At 36.3% G+C, this 20772-nt stretch overlaps 2 protein-coding genes across 2 annotated transcripts in view; one reads left to right on the forward strand and one right to left on the reverse strand.

Moving 5' to 3' along the window:
• cdyl (chromodomain protein, Y-like) overlaps positions 1–13745 on the forward strand; it is a 32703-nt gene extending 18958 nt beyond the window's left edge. Inside the window, exons 2-7 of the mRNA XM_016272319.1 lie at positions 2621–3395; positions 4661–4923; positions 5315–5487; positions 5601–5811; positions 11585–11728; positions 12127–13745. Coding sequence (XP_016127805.1) covers positions 2621–3395; positions 4661–4923; positions 5315–5487; positions 5601–5811; positions 11585–11728; positions 12127–12285 — 1725 coding nt within the window. The 3' untranslated portion in view covers positions 12286–13745. The remainder of the gene's footprint in view (positions 1–2620; positions 3396–4660; positions 4924–5314; positions 5488–5600; positions 5812–11584; positions 11729–12126) is intronic.
• An 831-nt stretch (positions 13746–14576) lies between these two features.
• Positions 14577–18514, reverse strand: rpp40 (ribonuclease P/MRP 40 subunit). Its single transcript, XM_016272331.1, has 8 exons — positions 18245–18514; positions 18015–18159; positions 17861–17929; positions 17125–17220; positions 16874–16999; positions 16584–16782; positions 16218–16352; positions 14577–14823 (listed from the first exon to the last, which is right to left on the reverse strand). Exons 1-8 carry the CDS (start codon positions 18359–18361, stop codon positions 14625–14627), a joined length of 1086 nt encoding a protein of 361 aa, XP_016127817.1. The 5' UTR covers positions 18362–18514; the 3' UTR covers positions 14577–14624.
• Positions 18515–20772: the final 2258 nt, after the last annotated feature.

Genomic DNA, 20772 nt, shown 5'->3' on the forward strand with positions numbered 1-20772 from the left:
TTATTGAATTGTTGTAAATAAATATCACATTTGCAACTGGTCAGTTCCCAAAATGCTGGGAAATCACTTCATGTAGCCCTACAAGAGTGATTACTGATAAACTGCCTGAAAAAAAAGAAAGTCACGTTTTAGAGAAGCTGACTTTCAAAGCTGCTACATAGTAACAACTTTCTACTTCGAGGACCTTGATAGAGATGTAGTGGAGTGAAAAGTGCAATATTTGTCTTTCAAATGTAGTGAAGTTAAAGTCATAAGTTCCCAGAAAAAATAATACTCAAGTAAAGTACAGATACTCAAGTAAATGTACTTAGTTACTGTCCGCCTCTGCTCGTAAGACATGGTAAATACAGTTGCAAATGGACTTTGCTTTTTCATTTGGAATGTGGCAGTCACTGTGCATTCACGAAAGCGAAAATGCAAATGGTAATGCAAAATTTGCAGTTGCATTTGGATTGTCACAATTTATGCGCCCACATGTGGAAAACACAATTGAAAATACAATTTGCAATTCCTTTTGGAAAAAGTCCTGAATATTCTTTGATAAGTCTGCCTGCCTGAGATGCATATTCACTCTCTGACAGCAGGTGGCGCTTATGGAACATCAGCGAAATAGTCTTTCCTTGGTTACTGCTGTAAACAAAGCAGGACTGCACTTATAGGCCGTGTCCCAAATGGCACACTTCATGTGCACTTTCGGTCTTGAGGACTTACAGTGGCCGCTACGTGCGCGTGTCCGTTAAGTCCACGAGACCGTAGGGTGTCCCATTTGTAGGGATGCACCGATATGAAAATTTTGGCCGATACCGATAATTCTTTATTTTTGATAACCGATATGTTGGCCGATAAATCTATATCCAAATTTTTATATACTTTTTGAGAGCCTGATTACAAAAAAGGTCTCCTCATTAAAAACCACATCCCGAACACTTCAACATAAGCAGCCTAGTTTGAACGGTGTATGCTTTAAAAATAATTTTACTCTCCCATTACCAAATTTAGTCATAAAAAAGTCTTACAAATAAATAAAATAATGCATAAATAATGCAAACAAGTCACTGGACATCATTACACGTGTAAAGAATCAAAATGAATGCGCCATAGATCAATAAAACAGAATAGCCTCTGCACGGACAATAATTAAATGATTTTAATTACTAAACCATATTAGTGATTTTTGGATATTTTAATAAAAAAATCTTACATATTGTGCCTTTTAAATGCATTGTACAAGATGAAAGATGAAAAGAAAATACCATCTCAGAACAGTCGGTTCCCTTCAGTGATACATTAATATAGGGCTGGGCGATATAGCTAAAAAATGTATCAACGATACAATGTTTCATATACAGTGGAAAGGAATAAACCTCCACAAATCCGTGATGTGTTTTCTAAAAGTTTAAACTGTTTTAACTTTGCATGGCTTTCTATACGTCTCTTCTGTGAGATGTGAGTGCAGCAGTCATATTTGTCCGTCTAAAAATGCGCTGAATATGCGTTGTGTGTGAATGGCTTGGTTTCGGTTTTAACCCATTCAAGATTTTCTCTGCATTGAGCTTCTATATTTCTCTAATATTTTGAATGCATAACACAGCAGCGGCGCATCTCGTGGGCTAGATTAACAAAACATTAAAATGCACTTACATCACCGGATCTCGTGCGCCACTGATGACGCTCCCTGATGCACACCTAACATTCAAATGCAAATGTTTATTTTAAATTCGACTAATTCATTCTTTATTCACAATCTCCTCATCGCAGGCACAGCACTCATTTCAGCATGTGTTCGTGCTTTTGTGGGTGCTGTCTACGTCACTCATAGCATGTGCCTATATCGTGCGCTATATCGAACATTTTTTCTATCGATATCAAAGGTGTACCGTCGATAAATATCGATACCGTTTCATCGCCAGGCCTACATTAATATAAACCCCACCACCAATGCAATACTTGGGATTTTCTTCTAATATCTCGCGCATCGTGAACAGTGATCTTGCTCTGCCTGGTTCAGTATTTTTCTCTTTGCGTTCGTCTTCAGCATCTTTGGCCTGTATTACCGGCTGTTTGCAGACTTAATATAATAACAATGTAATATCTCCACACAAATGACATTTTGGAATCCGGAACAGAGATTGGTCAGTTCCAAGTTCAACAGAGCACAGTGTCAGTGACATTGAGTGATTGATGGCTAATATAATGAATCTAAAATCTGCATTAAAGTCAAGAATGTAAAGGTGAAGTTTAATTGGTTATGTATGTTGATTAGAATGTCGGAGCCATCACTGTCATCACTGCATCAGGCACATACTGTGCAGTAATTACCGAAAGTTTTGCAAAGAAATTAAAACGGGTCGCACCACAACAATTATTTGCACTCAATGCAAATTATTTGCACTCAAATGCACCCAAATATATTTTGAGGTCGCGCTGATTAGAATCCGGGAGCATATGGTCGCAAATTCGAGCCCTGGGATTGGAACGACGTGAGGGTAATTTGATAACAGAATTGTTGTTTTTGGGTGCGCTATTTCTTTAACCTTTGTTGCTGTTCTTTAATCTCCAGCATGTTATTATTTTACATAAATTTCACTAAGCCATACTTTATCTGCATGTCCCTCTTTAGGTGGAGAGAATAGTAGGCAAACGCAAGAACAAAAAGGGCAAGACTGAGTACCTGGTCCGCTGGAGAGGCTACGGCTTTGAGGGAGACACCTGGGAGCCGGAGAATCACCTGTCCAGCTGCGTCGAGTTCATCCATGAATTTAACCGGCAACACAGCGAGAAGCAGAAAGACGTAGCTTTACTCCGTTCCACACGCAGCTCTCCCAGCACAGCTGGAGGCAACGCCCGCAAACAAATCAGCAGGCCTCAGCAGTCCTCAGTGAGTCCTAACACAGCGAAGACCTCTCCCCCCACCCCAAACACACCCTCCACAAAACGGCTTCAGCCAGCACAGCATTCACCGCACAACAGCGATGCGCAGCAGCAGAAGAGTAAGCGATCAGCTGGCGTGAGTAGCAGTGGCACTGCCATTACGAGCACAGTCACTGACACGGCTCCGACGGCAGCGCTGACAGCTGCTCCCACTTTGAGTGCGCTGCGGCGTAGTATGGACCTGGCTAAATCTGGCATCAAAATCCTAGTGCCGAAGAGCCCAATGAACAGCCGCACTGACACAGAGGAGTCTCCCAGTGAGGCAGCGCACAGTCTGGAGCAGGGAGGCCAAGAGCCAGATGCTGTGCCCCCTGAAGTGGCCTTGCTGGAGAAACCCGCCAGAGCTGTGCGTGTACAAGGAGAGGAACGGGCTCGTATGGGCACGAGGCCCAGAACGCTAACAGCCCTTCTGTCACCGCAGATTCCCATTACCCCCGCTGCCATCCGCACGTTAAACGGGAAAGGTAGAGTTCTCTCGACTTACACTGAAAACATTACACTACATTCTTTTGAGGTTTAGTAGAGTGGATTTTAGTTCCAGGGCTGGAAGCACCACTAAATATTTTCGTTTCAGCCCTACTCGTATAATTTAATGGATTGTGTGTTTCTAGTTAGGTTTAGTAGAGTGGATTTTAGTTCCAGGGCTGGAAGCACCACTAAATATTTTAGTTTCAGCCCTACTCGTATAATTTAATGGATTGTGTGTTTCTAGTCATGGAACAACACAATAAACGCTAATAAACAAGCACTTGATGAATGAAAGCAAATGTGTTACTGCAGAACATCAAGTGATTTTTGAGGGTACCTCCTGGAGTTGATTCAGAAGGCGTATGTTATCCTGAATATAACAATGCTAGCTTTCCATTAAAGGGGTCATATGATGCTTTTTTTTAAAGATCATTATTTTGTGTATTTGGTGTAACAGAATATGTTGACATGCTTTAATGTTCAAAAACGCGCTCGCTCTCTCTCTCGCGCTCTCTCTCGCTCTCTCTCTCCCCTGCTCTCTCTCGCTCTCTCTCTCTCTCTCTCTCTCTCTCTCCCCCTCGCTCTCTCTCTCTCTCTCTCTCTCTCCCTCTCTCTCTCTCTCTCTCTCTCTCTCTCTCTTAACATTTGCTACAATGGTCTTGATTTGTATAACAGAAGGAAATCATTTTAAAATGTAATCGGTCTAACTTTTGTTTATACTTGCATATGCAGATGACTTTCACTAAAATTAATTAATTTCAGGCCATGATGTTGCATCCATAAATATACACAACCCTTCAAAAGTTCAGTTCAGTAAGATTTTTCAGGGTTTATGAATGAAGTCTCTTATGCTCACCAAGACTGCATTTATTTGATCAGAAATACATTAAAAACAGTAGGATTTTGAAATATTATTACAATTTAAAATAAGAGGTTTTATTTATTTAATGTATTTTAAAATTTAATTTATTCCTGATGGCAAAGCGTATTTTTCAGTGTCATTCCTCCAATCATCAGTGTCACGTGATCCTTCAGAAATCATTTGAATATGCCAATTTAGTGTTCAAGAAACAGTTCTTATTAATGTTGAAAACAGCTTAATTTGTTAAGTTTTTTTTTATTATATATTTATTGATATTTACAAAATAATAAAAGTGTTTTTTATCATATATATATATATATGATTATTACTACAGTATTGCTATATTTTATTTATATCATATTTTATTCATTCACTTTTGCTTTTGATGTTGTTTCATAGGCGTGACTACCCTCATGGAGGCCTCGTCTGCAAATGGAACAGCCGTTACTCAGAGTGCTGCAGCAGGAGTGATGAGCAGCTCAGGGCTGACAGGCAAAAGGCGTTTTGAGGACCGTGCAACTTTCGACAAGCGTCTGCGCTTTAGTGTTCGTCAAACTGAGAGTGCTTACCGCTACAGGGATATTGTAGTTAAGAAACAAGATGGCTTTACACACATTCTGTTTTCTACAAAGACCTCTGAGAACAACTCACTGAATCCTGATGTGGGTACAAATATATTTCATGTTAGAAATGTTGATTTGACTTTAGATTTAAAATGCATTAAAAGAGTTTGAACTTTTTAAGTATCTTGACATTTCACTCATTGGTTTTTATAGTTTAAAAAGTAAAAACCTCAATCTCTGAATTCAGGCTGGATGGTATGACAGTAAAAAAAAAAAATCTGATGCCATACAGTACATGTATAGTGTTCTTTCCAGACTGTGTCACAGAAAGGCGCATGTAATGGAAGCCATTTTGTTTTCACACGTCTTGTCACATTCTGACATAGACACAGTGTAACTAGGTTTCTATTATATATGATATTACTCGTACTGTGATATTGGTCATTCACCCCACTCTGATGTGATATAACATCACTCAAATGGTTTTCAGGTAATGAAAGAGGTTCAGAGTGCCATGGCCACAGCTGCAGCTGATGACAGTAAACTTGTTCTACTGAGCGCCGTGGGAAACATCTTCTGCTTTGGCCTCGACTTCATCTATTTTATTAGGCGGCTCACGGATGATAAGAAAAAAGAAAGTATCAAAATGGCAGAGACAATCAGGTACAAAATGATGAGAATATAAATATTATGACAGCTATTTTACCACCATATTTCAGGGAACTGTTTTGTAATAGTAGCTATATATAAACCAATGTGTTTTCTGTTGTCTTCAGAACTTTCGTCAACACATTTATTCAGTTCAAGAAGCCCATCATTGCCGCTGTGAATGGGCCTGCTATTGGGCTTGGAGCGTCTATCTTGCCCCTGTGCGATGTCATCTGGGCCAATGAGAAGGCTTGGTTCCAGACTCCTTACACAATCTTTGGCCAAACCCCAGATGCCTGCTCCTCTGTAACATTCCCTCTCATCATGGGAGTCGCCTCGGTGAGTACATCAAGTGTGCCTCTGCATGAATAACTTGTCTTTTTTGGTTTTTATGTATGTGTAATGTTTATACATTACACATACATAAAAACCAAAAAAGACAAATAATAATATTATTATTATTATATTATTGTCAATGTTAAAAACAGTCGTGCTGTTTAACATTTTTGTGTAAACCGTGATTAACTACCATTCAAAAGTTTGGGGTAAGATATAAGAAATATATACATTTTATATTTATTTATTTATGTGTGTATATATATATATATACAGTGGGTACGGAAAGTATTCAGACCCCCTTAAATTTTTCACTCTTTGTTATATTGCAGCCATTTGCTAGAATTGGCTGCCAATATTTATTGGCCGATTTTTGATAATTTTAAAACCATCGGCATATCGGAAGTAGCATAAAAAGGGCCGATACCGATGGTTTATTAATTAACTGCATGGAGACCACAAGTTGCATGTCTGGTGCATAATCCAACGTTTTTCTCAGAGCAAAATAATTAAATACTTGCCAAAACAAAATAAAATCTGTAGAAAATATAGTTTGTCAGGCGGCATAGTACAGCCATATGCAAACGTGACGCTGACGCATCCAACGAGTGAAATGCCCGCTCTCAGCTGTAAATTCATCATAGGTAAGTCGCAATGGCAATGCACCGGCGTTAGAGTTTATCCAAGGATATGTCACGAACCGCCAAGCATTAGGTCTACATTTAAGTGAGAATGAATGGCAGGTAATATCAAAGACTATAGAATACCCAAGACATGTTACTCGTATAGTTTTGAATGGGGAAAAATACAATGCTCAATATGGCCGCTCAAACACAGGAAGCCCAGCCTTCTGAATGAAAGAGCCAATCGCTAATTGTTAAAGTCAGTGCATCACTGCAGCTGCCATTAGAAGTCCCGGTTGCTATAGAAACAGTCAATGTTTTGAGACGTGTGCTTAGGACTGCGCATGCGCACTGGCTAATCTTAGCCTGAAAAATAAGCTTTTTATAACGATATTTGTGGAAAAGAAACAACATTTATGACACAGTTGTTGTCAGATTTCTTTGGTGATTTCAAATATGAAAGCTTAGTGAACAGTTTTGGAGAACTTGATGTTTCCCCGTTCAAAGAGATAGGAGTTGCACTTGCATGCCCGAGAGGCATTTCAAAGATGGCCGCCGATTTACATGACTTGTCTTAAAGGGACTTTGGTAATATGCAGCTTTTTGTTTGAAACCAGTGTAGAACATAGATTCACACAAGGCGACATCACGCACCTGCAGCGTTTCTGTAAATGGAGAAAACAGAATTAAACTATATAGACTACATAAAAAGGAATATGTAGGCCTATACACAAAATATATTTCTCTTAAATCATTAACAGATTAACAAAATGAAAGAAAAAAAAATTGTGCTGAGTTTCGGAGAGTAATTGTAACGCGCTCCGAAGTTCACAGGGAAAAAACGAGACGGCAGAAAGCACTTTTCTTTATTTTACAAAAGCTTTACAGTTTTGAATGATGTTTTGCTTCTATCTGTATGACAAACCAGCTTTGGTATGACCATAAATTACGGAGTAACAGTTAGGAAAACAATGCAGTGATCGCGTCGGTGCCTCACACACACATATACAACAAATTTTTGCTAATTTGACATTACAGCCCAGGGACGCAGGAAGTAGGGGTGCTGAGGGGGCTGCAGCACCCCCTGTTTTCACATGGTTGCAAATGCAACGCAAGGGTTGTTCATTTAAATTTATTCAGTTTTAGCATTTAATAATTTATTTGTAATGATCTCTAAAATGTAAATTGTACGTGGGCTATAATAAACCCATGTTTATCTTTATAAACATGATTAATTTTACTTGTAATGTTTTCTATATGGGATGATTAGCCTAATCCTCATGAACACGTGACGCTAGCGTGCAACCCCCCCCATCCCCCAACACGGACACACACAGTACCCCCAACTGAAAGCATCTTCCCGTGCCCCTGTGCCTGTTCATTATCCAAATAAAATAGTTAAAGAAACATAAAAAGTTACACTGCTCAATTTAAATAGTCTGTAGTACAGTCTGTGCCGTTCAGTGTGACCAGCGCCTCACTGCTGATATAGCCTATATGTGAAGGATGATGTTTTACGTCGTTAATACGAGTGAAGAACAAAGCCTATAGTTTACATAATAAATAATAGGTTAGCCTCCAGATACTTCGCGAATACTGAAACATTTGGATTCATGCAGAATGAGAGAGGTAGGCTTCAGTTTAGTTTTTAAATTAATTCGTTTTGGCTTGACGCTTATATTTAGCCTAAATACAACTTTAGAGGATTTGTTGTGGAGAGAATGGAACTAAAATAGCCTAATTGTTTGTAATTTTGCTTTTATTTACCATTATTTTAGCCTACATTATTTTTGAATGCAATAATAAAATGCAACGTACAGCCTACTAATTTAGGACGTTTTTTCCTCGCAAAATTAACGCTTACAGGAATAGCGTTAATCCATGCTGAAACATTTTTTAATATCTTGAAAAAAAAATGATTTAATGTTTTTATTGCGTTGACAGTTTTTTCTTTTGTTTAATACATTTGGTCTTTGGTAAATCTAGAAAAGATGATGCTGTATTGGCTATGACTAAGAGAGATCATTCAAGTCTCATGATTTTTTTTCTTTTTGAGTATATTAAACGCTGTACTTTATTTATTATTATTATTATTATTATTCACAGAGGAATGCAGGAACAGAAACGTTCAAATACTGATTCTGCTCCGAGTGAACCGATCTTTTTTTCTTTTTTTTCCCCTGCTTTATGCAATTGACCAATATTTGTATCGGAATCAGCCAATAGTTGTTTGTTAAAATCGGTATCGACCAAAAAAAATCCTATCGGTGCATCCCTATGTGACAGTAAACACATTTATAATCTTACAAAAGATTTATTATTTATTAAGATTTATTGTTAGATAAAGAAGTTAACACTTTCTATAAATCATAGAATTCTGAAAAAATGTATCAGTTTTTTTTAACATTGATAGAAATAAGAATAATTGAGCACCAATAATAATTAATAAAGATCATGTGACACTGAAGACTGCAGTAATGACTGTGGAAAATTCAGCTTTGCATTCACAGGAATAAATAAAAATAAAATCTTTTTTAACTAAAATAAGGGGTGGTTTGGACCAATAGGGATTAAAATAAGCAAGGTTTAGAACTAATCAAGGAATTGTTGATCTAGGTTTTATTTTAGGTTTTAATTGAGGTGTTTTCTCGATTAATTTTCTCCGCCATTGTAAATAAACAGCAACAATGTTAATGTTCCATATCCTTCGTTATTGACTACCAGAACCTCTCTCTGACAAACGTAGCTCTTGCTGGTAAAGGAAGGAAACTTATAAAATGTCAGGCATCTGTATAAACTGCTACATAGAGAGGCCGTTAGAATTAATGGCTGATCAAACAGGCAATGAAAACATTAAGGGAGCCTGTACAGATTTTATTAGCCTGAAAATGTATTTATAGTATCAATTAATGGAGTAGTATGGCAGCAGAGCTTATGACAAAACAACCAAGATAAGAGAAAACCACTGGCAAGATTTGTGGAGTGACTATCTCCGCTTGTGACAGTACCGCCTTGTCCGTTTGATCACCACCCAGCAGGCACGCGTGAAGTGGGCATGAGAAACAAGAAATGTGGCAACAATGACTGGTGCTCATCATCACTGCTGCCGTTAAATCATAAATATATGAAGAGTTCATTTGCAGAAACCGATAACTCAGTTTTTAACCATTTTCAAAAATCATGTTTTTTTCATTGTGCATTCCAGTTAATCTCAATCTCAAACTGCAGTTGGATTATTTTAATTAAGTAAAAAAAATACAGCTAACCAACACAGCAAAACAGAAAAACATGATAACATAATAAAAAACATGTTTGTTTTTTTTAAACATTTTAAAAAACGGAGTTATCTGTTTTTGCAAAAACTCTTCATGTTCTTTTCTTTGTCCAACACCAAGATGCACCGTGAGCATAAGGGATTTGTCAATAAATTTCAAAAATCTTAATTATTCTAAATGTTTGACGGGTATATATTCATGTATGCATTAAAACACATTTATAAAAATAGTAAGCATATAATTACAAAGATAATATTAAGTAATTTCTTTTTATTTGTTCTGACCAACCTCTAATTTCTACTCTTTCCACTACGTCCGAGCACGGAGGAAGTAGTCCATTTTATTTAAAAAATCTTCTACTACCTGTCACGTGAATCCTATTCCAGCATATCTGGTTAAAGCCTGTTTACCTTCTCTCTCTTCTTTAATTACTGATATTATACACTTTTCACTTTTTGGTATTGTTCTGTCTTCACTCAAAACTGCTGTGATAACTCCTATACCTAAAAAACCGGGGGCTGATTCGAGTAACTTTGATCATTTTCACCCCATTTCAAATCTCCCATTTCTTTCTAAAATACTGGAAAGGATTGTTGCAGCCCAGGTCCGGGATTATCTGATATATTTTAGGATGTTTGGTATTCAATTCCGCTTCAATGCTGATGACACCCAACTTTACCAGTTCTCCAAACCCACCTCTACTTTTCCTCTGTCTATCCTCTCAGATTGTGTAGCTGAGATTAAAGACTGGTTTACATCAAATCTTCTTAAACTAAATATTAGTAAGACTGAAATTCTTCTTCTTGGTACAAAAACCAATCTGGCCAAGTCTAAATGTTCCTTAGTGAATATAGATAATTTTTCCAGTGTCTGTTTCTGAACAGGTTAAAAGTTTGGGTGTCATCTTTGACAGTGTTTTATCATTCGAAGCATATATAAACTGTGTCATTCGCTCTGCATATTTCCACATACGTAATATTAATCAACTTCATCTGGGTCTTTTGGTAAAGAGCACAGCAATTCTTGTTCACGCTTTAGTCACTTCCTGTATTTAGCATTGTAATGCTCTTTTTTTTTTCTTTTTTTTTTATGGTCTGCCTTCAAAGCTTCTCAATAAACTTCAGTTAGTACAGAATTTAGCTGCTCATATTATTTGCAGAACTCCTATAACTGAACACATTTCTCCCATATTACAACACTTGAATTGGCTCCCAGATCAGTACCGTATTGACTTTAAATCCTTCTTACTTACAAGGCACTCAATAATACTTATCTGACCTCCTTCATATCTACACTCCTACTCACACTCTAAGATTATCTTCTGTACACACTCTTGTTCACCCTCGAATTCACACAACTTCTATGTGGTCTCAAACCTTTAGTCATGCAGCTCCTCAATTATGTTTTTAAATCTCGCCTTAAGACCCATCTTTTCAGGCAGGTTTTTTTAATTATTACTTGTATGCTTGTATCAGGTCTGTCCAGGCTGTAATAATGATTATTGTTGTGACACTTGTAAATTAAATAATTATATATATAATACATACACACACACACACAGATTTATTTATTAATGTGTGATTTATATCTTTTTTTAAATGGATTATGAAAACTTAAATTATTCTAATAGATTTTTAGAATGTGTACAACTCTTTTGCTTTAAAACATCTACAAATGTTAAAACTACAAATAAAATGGCAACATAAAAATCTTTTGTTTATAATCTCTGCACAGGAGAGACTTGGTGTTCCAAAAAAAGGAAATATATTTGTATCAGCTATCAGCCAAAATGAGTTGAAAAATATCGGCATATCGGCAAAAATCCAATATTGTGCATCCCTAGAATTCTGATTTCTTGTTTCTCTACTGTCAATGTAGGCTAATGAAATGCTACTGAGTGGGAGGAAGTTGACTGCTCAGGAGGCTTGTGCCAAAGGACTTGTGTCCCAGGTTCTGTGGCCAGGGACCTTCACACAGGAAGTCATGGCTCGCATCAAGGAGCTAGTATCTTGTAATTCAGTTGTAAGTCATCTTTTCATTTGTTTGTTTTTTTTTCTTCTTGTTACATTTTCTCAATGCATACATCCACACAATCCCCTCAACTTTTCATATTGTGTTTTGTGTTTTTTCCTGTAATGGTCTTTCATTGTAACTCATGTGCATTTGATTCTCATAGTCTTTTTAGAATAAATTGTAAATAAGCTTTATCCTTAAACATGCTTTAAACCCTGCTTAGACCCTTGAGGATTTTGAATCATTGGTACATCATGTATTTTTTGTTCAAATACCGTTGCGATAACACTTCTTTACAAATTCACAATGCATCCACATCCATAAGTCATGTGCCTTCTTTTCCTTTTCTTCCTGATTTTGTTCCCCTCATTGTATTTGTCATGCTGATGCTGCCGTAAACACTGAAGGTTCTGCGCGAGTCCAAAGCACTGGTGAGGAACATTAACCGGGCCGCCCTGGAGCAGGCCAACGAGAGGGAATGTGAGGCACTTAAGAGGGTCTGGGGCTCTCCTCAGGGCATGGACTCCATACTCAAATATCTCCAGAAGAAAATCGATGAATTCTAAGTCAGTTAAATGTCCTACGGGTGTCAAAACCTCCATCCTCAAGTGCCTGATGTTATTTAAACAAGGTTTGTCAGTGGTTACTTTTTTAGTAGGATTTTTTTTATGGAACAGTGGAAGACTGGCGTGGTCAAACCCGCACTTCATCTTCGTTCAACTTTCATTCTCTTCAGACTGCAGAAAGCAGCGTCTCAATCTGCTACACTTGATAATGACTTTAATGCAAAGTTTGTGATAAATCTTGCACTGCGCAGAAGGTCAAAATGCCTTGATATATGTCAATTCCTGTCATCTTTCTGCACAATTTCTGTTGTATCAAGTAATGACTTGCTTTGTCATAGAGGTAATACAGATTTGGGCTACTTTTCGAAGTACCGCTTATGCAGACTGTTTGAGAAAAGATGGATAATATCAGTGTAATTCAAGAAAAGGATGCATGAGACTTGAATAAGTAGAATTTTGCCCGTTTTGGATATCAGATTGTAATTAGAATCAAGTCTTTAGCAGGCTTTTCTTCAGCAGGTACTCTTTATTCAGCTAATAGAAGTAATCTCAAGCCTTGTTTATCTTGAATATTCATGCAACTCCTGCTGGTATTTACATCGGCCAGCCCTTTGAAGTTCTTTTTATGAATGGATACAGTTATATCAAGAAAAACAGACACTGACGGCAACAAAAATGACACCAGTGCTTAAGAGATTTAGTGTCAGTGCTGTTATACAGACTTGAAACCTACAAATTAAATTTTTGATTTACATGATCAAATGAACAAAATTAATACTCAAGTACATGTGGATTTGCAAAGCTCTGGCTTAGTAGGAATTTACCGTTTGTATCAAAGTTAACTTTTGCTGGCTTAACTTTAAACGTTTTCTGCTTGGAATTTTATTTGTATGTTCTCGATGTACAAACTGCTTTGGAGTAACACCACCAAATAATTTTGATGTAAATGTTGATGACAGTATTTCTAATTTAATAACTTATGACTTTATGAAATTGATTGAGGTATGTTCCTCGTGAGTCAATAAAGGATGCTGGCGTTTTTAAATCTGCTGGTTCAAACGGACTGGACTGCTGTATCATCAGAAGAGCCCTGGAGATTAAACAACCGTCTCTAAGGGAAGATCCTACTGAAATCCACCCCAAACATCTGTAGTGACTAGCTAGTATGCACTGTTATTAAATTAAATGGATTTCTTTCATTACAATTTTTTATAACATGGGTGGGGATGGAGTCAGAAAATTGGTTGTGAGACTGTCCACATAAAATTGCATAAAATGTGACTTAGCAAACGTCTTTTCCCCTAGTGCTAAAGCCCTACCTCTCAAAATCCATATTTTGATTTTTAGCAATGAAGCGTCCTGTTCAAAATCTCATGCTATAGCATGTTTCTGGTACAGTTATCTATGCACTATTCCTTATTCTGTATGTTTTTCCCTTCCCAAATGGTTTTGTAAAGTGAATTCTTGTTTACAAAATTATATTTATGATTGTGGAAATAGAATTGTTTTGATTATTTCTATTCTGCTTTTGTTCAGTTATTTTAATTGGCGATTTTTCCAAAACAATGTGGCAGGTTATATTTGATTATGAAGTGCATTGTGACATTAATGTCTAATACCTTTTAACTTTATGTAAACTCTGCTTCATTGACTTGTAAACTGTCAATGAAACTTTGATCTGTGATAATTAACGTTCAATATCTGTTAATAACCTTGAAACGCAAAACCAGAAACACATCCTAATTTTCTTAATGCAGCTTTGCAATATCTGAAATTTGTTTCGTTTTTTTGTTTATTTTGTTAATGAGACATTATTTGAGCTCAACCCTCTCGCTATTATGGATGTCTTTTGAATTCTGTATACAGGGTATTGTAGTTTGATGTAAAACATTGCTGATTCTATACCTGAGGAAAATAACTTTGTTCCAGTCACTTCACTGACAAAATTATATCTATTATCAGCATTTTTGGACTTTCAGCATAGCTGTACATAATGTGATCTGCCTTTAGTTTCAAATGCTGGTCAAAATTAGATTTTATATATATATATATATAAATAATGGCAAGGCATAATTCTTAGGGTTGATATACTAAATGCTATAAATTGTACAATCTGTAAAGATTATTTTTAGGTTTCTGAACATGTAACAGCTGTGAAAATGACTGGTCCAAATAAATTGATATTCTATACATTTTTTTTTTTACTTCCTGTTGTCCTCTTATAATTTAATAAAAAAAAACTTGAAACAACAGCGTACATTTTATATTTATGTTTGTATTTTACATTCTAACAAAGTTGCATGAATTAAAAAAAAAAAAAGTGTCGCATGTCCACTGTTTTAGGGTGGGCAGCCGTCTTGAGCACCGGTAGCCATGTGTAACCAGTAGTCCTGATTCTTGAAGCAAACAAAATTGTAGAGATTTTCACCACCTTTAAGGAATCCATGTTCTGTGGCTCCCCATGACACAGGACTATCCATAAATCCATGCACAGTGAGGGAGATCCATGGTGTAAATTTCGGGTCATCGAAATACTGCCTGGATGATTCAGGGCAGAGAAATAAACCGCTTGTAAGTTTCAAAAGTACACTATACCATACTTCTAACAATAATAATATTACTTAAACACTAATATATACACAGTTTTCAGACACTTAGTTGCAATTAAAGGTAAATGTATTATAATTTAACATTAAATACAATTAGCTGAACTTTAAAGTTTTTTTTTTTTTTACCCACTAGGGGGGACTTTATATACAAGGTTCTAGCATTAAACTAGATGACGCCGATCTAACTCAGTATGACATAAGGACATCACATCACAGCTGATTGGTTCTCTCCTGTATCCGGTAGCCAATGAGCTCACTGCTCAACATTTAAATACTTGGCTAATGCTTGTGGTAGCAGTTTGCAGCGCACTTCAGAAACCCTCCACCTGTACAGATCTGCTAAGGGGTGAATCATGTATGCTATGAGGGTTATTCCATATATGTTATATGTGCAGCAGCAGTATTTCTTACATGCTCACAGCAGCATGTTGTGGATGTATTGTCAGTAGCAAGTCTCAGTACTTGCTCTGCCGCAGCAGCAGCGTAGCAGATCTATTCCGCCAAGACCAAATACTTTAACATTGTCACGTACATTACCATGCCAATCCCTCCGAGAGTTGTCATGACAGAAATGTACATCTTTGTAATCTCATTACTTCTGTTGTTTTATGAAATATGGTTAAAGTGTACTGAATGCACTGACAAGAATTAAAAAAACTAAAATATACTGTAATGACATATCTATTGAAACATGTCATATGTAAATTTATTGCCATATCAATAAATTACATGGCAGACACAAATGAAACATTTATCAACATATCATGAATACAATAAAAAAATATATATTTTATAAAATTAAATTCAAAAAGACAAGACTGTATTGTAATGTACTTGTGATAAAGTTTTTCTGGGTCAACCTGTATTTAATTACACATTAGTAATGATAAAGTTGCAATTTAGTGCATTTAAAATATATTTATTTTAAATATAATTTTGTATAACACACTACTGTTAAAATTAGAATCGATTACTTTACAAGTGCTTTGGTATGTTAGTCAAAACATTAAAATGAGTACAATAAAGTGCATTTTTAATGTGTACTCTTTAAGTACACTTAAGTTGCCTTTTATTTAATTAATATGAATTTATTTTAAATGTAGTTGTTAAGTATTTGAAGTACACTACCAGTGCACAGTCAATACAATTTAAGGCACTTGTTTTTCACAAAAATTACAACAGAACTTTGAAAATAATGTTCTTGATCAATGTTGTAATAATGCCACCGTGTTTTGGGGAAATTATCCTACAAATGGCATACTTCTAGTCGTCTCTGCATATTAAGTTGGGATACAGTAGGTGACAGTAATGCTGGGCTCTCACCTGAGTTCTTGCAGCAGCACAAACACATTCTCAGGTGAGATAAAGCCAGTAACTGTGCACAGCAAGGCCTGACTGACAGAGCTCTGGGGCTCTGGACACACATATGTCGACAGGAAACTGTCAGCAGCATTTTCACTGAAAACATACATTGTTAAATTGAGAAATGCAGTCAAAACACACCCAGAACTCCTTTATTGTCATAGACAATTCATTTAGTCTCTGTGCCACAGTCTTCAGGTACTAAATGTACAATATATGGAGCCAATTCGACTATTTAGCAGATGACAATCCTACAAGAGCGGTGCATGATACAGCAACTGGCTTTTGTGAATTTAACACTTCATAACTGTTCCTCAGCTCACTCACCAGCTGATGTCCAGGTTTACCGCTCCAAGCCACTCCAAGAAGTGATGTGGGTCACATGACAGTGTCTTTCCTTGTATATCTGATGGGTAAAGTGTGGGACATGGTATATTTTTCAGGGTGTGATGGCTGAAAGCAGGCTTGTGCTCCTCGTATGAGTACCGGGACAACAGCTTGTTAAGAGTCTGATCTTCATCTGAACCTGAAAAATTCGGAAAAACAAAAGGCTAAGGCAATTTAAAAATGTGTTTGTTAAGGTCAGTGATGGGGATGATGGATTACTTAAGACAAACCTGTGTTGTATTTAGTGAAAAGAAAGTCATATCTGAGTGGTAGTCTGTCCTTCAAACTTGAGAGAACCCGCTGGTATCGTTTGGTGCCTGGGGTCAAGCTTTTGTCAGTGAGATCCAGAGTCACGACTGCAAAACAAAGACATTTTATAATTATTATAATACGAGTTTTTGTTCACACAGAAAATGTTATGTTTCACATTAAAACACCTTCATTTCATGCATAAAAAGCTACTGAGAATAAAGAGATTTACCAAATCTCATGGCTTTTTTGTGATTGTACAGAGACGGGCGTCCCTCCAAGCCAAGTTGTTCATATGTGTCTTTATCTAGAGACAAAATTAACTGACCTGAAAAAAAAAAAGTTTAAAATGAACATTTCATATCTATTAGTCCATGTCTATATACTAATGTGCTTGTCACAATTAACTCTTAGCAGATGTTGGCATTTTAAATTAAACCAAATAGCAAGTATGTTAATATTAATATAGTAATAACTTTAAAATAAAGGGGGGGGGGGGGGGGGCAAAAGGTGGCAATATAAAATGTATAGAACATAACTTCTGGACTTACAGAATATTGTGATTAATGTAAAATAATAAATTAACCAACCACATTGATTCAATATATCAAAAGTATTAGAGTTTGAAGACAAGCGATTATCTCAATTATAGTAGGAAAAAAAGTTTCAAAACCATGTCATTTTATGTGTTTTTTTTTAAATACACTAAGGACCAGTTGCATAAACATAGTCACTGTGTTACCACTGTGTCTTAAAAACTAGTTTGATTAGCCAGCAGTTAACCAAGTGGTAATCAGTCTTAATTTTCAGATTCAAATCAGACCAATCTACGTTATGTAAAATACATCTTTTTTTATTATTATGACTCATCCTGCAGAAATGATGACTAACTTTTAAGACTAGTCTAAGCTGTTTATGCAACCGGCCATCCAGACAATGCTGTTTATCCCTGTAAGTGTCTTGCTTACCGCTGGAAAGAAGTGCAATGGCATTGTCTTCATCAATTTTGGTGTTGTAAGAAAGCGCATAGAAGTTTCCTGCGTACAAAGATAAAAATCGAAATATCTGATTCAACACAAAAAAAAATGATATTGACGTACAATAGCATATTTCTTCTCCTACCCTTCTTTACAAGCGACTCGAGGAAAGTTTCTTCCAGAAGTTGATAAACCGGCAGATCCCGCACTAAATAGTAAGAGCTGAAGCTGTGGAGGACGCTGCTGATATTCGCAGGCAGGATCCCACATTCAGGTATCAGCACTGAGATCTGCGGACACAGCGGCATCCACATACAATCGAAGCACAGTTGAAACATCAATATGTTCAGCAAACGTTTAAATGGTTAAACTCACTTTGTAATTAAAGTTGTGCTTCGACACGTGGATGTCATGCCGGGACTTTTCATTCAAGAAGTTTGATTTCTCGCACACCAACAGGCTTCTCGGGCACTTTTCCAGCTCTGGCGACATTTTGATATCTACGCGCAATGTCTACATTTTTATGAGATCAGTCGAGCAAAAAGAAACAAGCTGATAGAACTCCCTGGTTATGTGGCTTAATGTTTCAAAAAAACTGCTAGCAACATCTGTCGCAAACATTTGACGTCAGTTCCTGCTCACGGCGGGCTCATAAAACAGTTTGGAATCCATCTTATCCCCGTTTTAAAACTGAATTCATATCTCTTCTTAAATCTCTTAGTTGTATAAATAACAAAAAATCCCAAAGATTTATAAAATATTATGAAGAGATGTTTAAAGAAAATACATGTATTTAAAAGCTTTCCCTGTATATTAATGTTTGTGTTATTGTATCAATGGTAATGTATGCATTCTTGTGTCTCCTTGTCTTGTCATCTTTTGTTTTTCATGGTTTTTTGTATAATTCTTTTTTTTTTTTTTATGTCTCTCTCTTTGTTTTATTATATGTATTTGTATGTAATTCCTTGACAATGTTCTTATGCTATTGAGCATTAATTAAAAAATAAAACAGTTTGGATTTGTTACTTTATCTATTTTAAAAGCTGTTCGGGTTATTCTGATTTATTATAAATAACGTTCCATGAGGGTAAATCAGTATAACCGAGTTACTACCAAAACTAGAAACGATAATAGACCTAAAAAAATTTTTTTTATAATAATAATAAATAATTAAAAAACTAGAATGACTTATATATATATATAGCCTAAATGATCCTGCTCAATAATACATAATGGTTAGCTAAAATACCCTTAAGTGTTAATGTCTTTAAAAAAAGGGAAAAGATAGCAATCCCCCCTTTTAAAGGGAATTATGCAAGACATTTGTTATTTATAGGCTATATGTAAAACCCCAGTGTCAAATGTCCCCAATTACCTAATTTACCCCTTTCAAAATCTTAAAGAATTTAATCATAATTTGGAATCAATCCAAAAGAATCCTCTAAGATTAAAGGGACAGTTCAATCAAAAATTGTAATCATTTGTTGTTCTAAACCTGCATGAGTTTATTTCTTCTGTTGAACACAAATGAAGATATTTTGAAGAAAGTATTTTTTTTTCTTTCCCCAACTGATAAGTTTCCAGCATTCTTCAAAATATCTTCAACAGAACAAATAAACTCATACAGGCTTGGACCAACATGGTGAGTAAATAATGACAGAATTTTTCATTTTTGGGTGAACTATTCCTTTAAAACAAGATTCTACTAACTGAAATTCTGGAGGGGAAAACAACTTCAACATAATAATAATGTAATATAATTATTAAACCAACTGCACTCTGTTGTCATAAAGGGTGTAAACAGATCCACGTGCAGAAAAATGTGCTCACTGTCATGTGCGCACAAGCACTCTGCAGTACGTCATACTGTTTCTGCACTAGACAATGATTGACAGACCAGACAACATACAGTGGAAGACCAAATGTGACTTTAAAGATTGGATGTTCTTTACGATTCTTTATTATTACATAATACATTTTGCTTTAGTCTAACTAGGGAACAAATTATACATTTTTTTGGGCTACTCTAAATAAATATGAATTAAATTACATTAATTACAGAAGAAAAATCTTGTCACTTGTCAAAATAAATAGCTTAAATAAATAAAAAATTGCACAATGTAAAATCTTTGTTTTTTATTTATTGATAAATATATTAAATAACTATGATTATGTCCTCAAAGCCCTAGGCAGGTTTCTGGCTTTTAAAAGTATATATTTTTTTGCTGATTAGACATCAATAATTTGTTTGCAAAGACAAGTGACGTTGCTGTGACGCAACTCATGTGCACGTAGTATTTGTCAAGCATCTTTCTTACGCAAAGACTGCAGGTCCAGCTCTTATATTTAAAAGACCTTCTGCTCCTCAATTACATCTGAAGTGGTCGATATGATGAATACTCATGGACAAGGAGCAGTCAGAGGAAACTCAAACTTCAGACAAGACAGAGTGTCTGTCTGAAACAGAATCATCCCCTTATTCACCAAAAACCAACAGGCAAAGAGTCAAATCTCTGCCTGTAGACCTATACCAGCATGAATCTTCCTCACACAAGGAACATCCAGTCCGTGGAAAGAGAGTCCAGTTTGCAGACATGATGGGGTTGAATCTAGCAAACGTCAGACACTTTGACATCTCTGATGATGCAAATGAAACATCTGGACTCCAGAATCATCCTCCAAACCAGCAGCTTCAGCATCTGAATTCAGCACGTTTAGCACCAGCCTTTGAAATGCCTGTTAGTTCGCTGGAGTTTGATATGAAGTCTCGCCGTGTGGGAGTCGCATTGGAGAGTGTCACAATAACCGCTTCTGAAGTGAAGGGTGTGATAAGAGTGATGCAGAGCAACGCAAGAGAAGCTGGGGTCAGGTACACTTTAAACAACTGGCTGACATTTTCGGAT

This window comes from Sinocyclocheilus grahami, unplaced genomic scaffold (genome assembly GCF_001515645.1).
Source record: "Sinocyclocheilus grahami isolate Dianchi unplaced genomic scaffold, SAMN03320097.WGS_v1.1 scaffold5.1, whole genome shotgun sequence".
Lineage (NCBI taxonomy): Eukaryota > Metazoa > Chordata > Actinopteri > Cypriniformes > Cyprinidae > Sinocyclocheilus > Sinocyclocheilus grahami.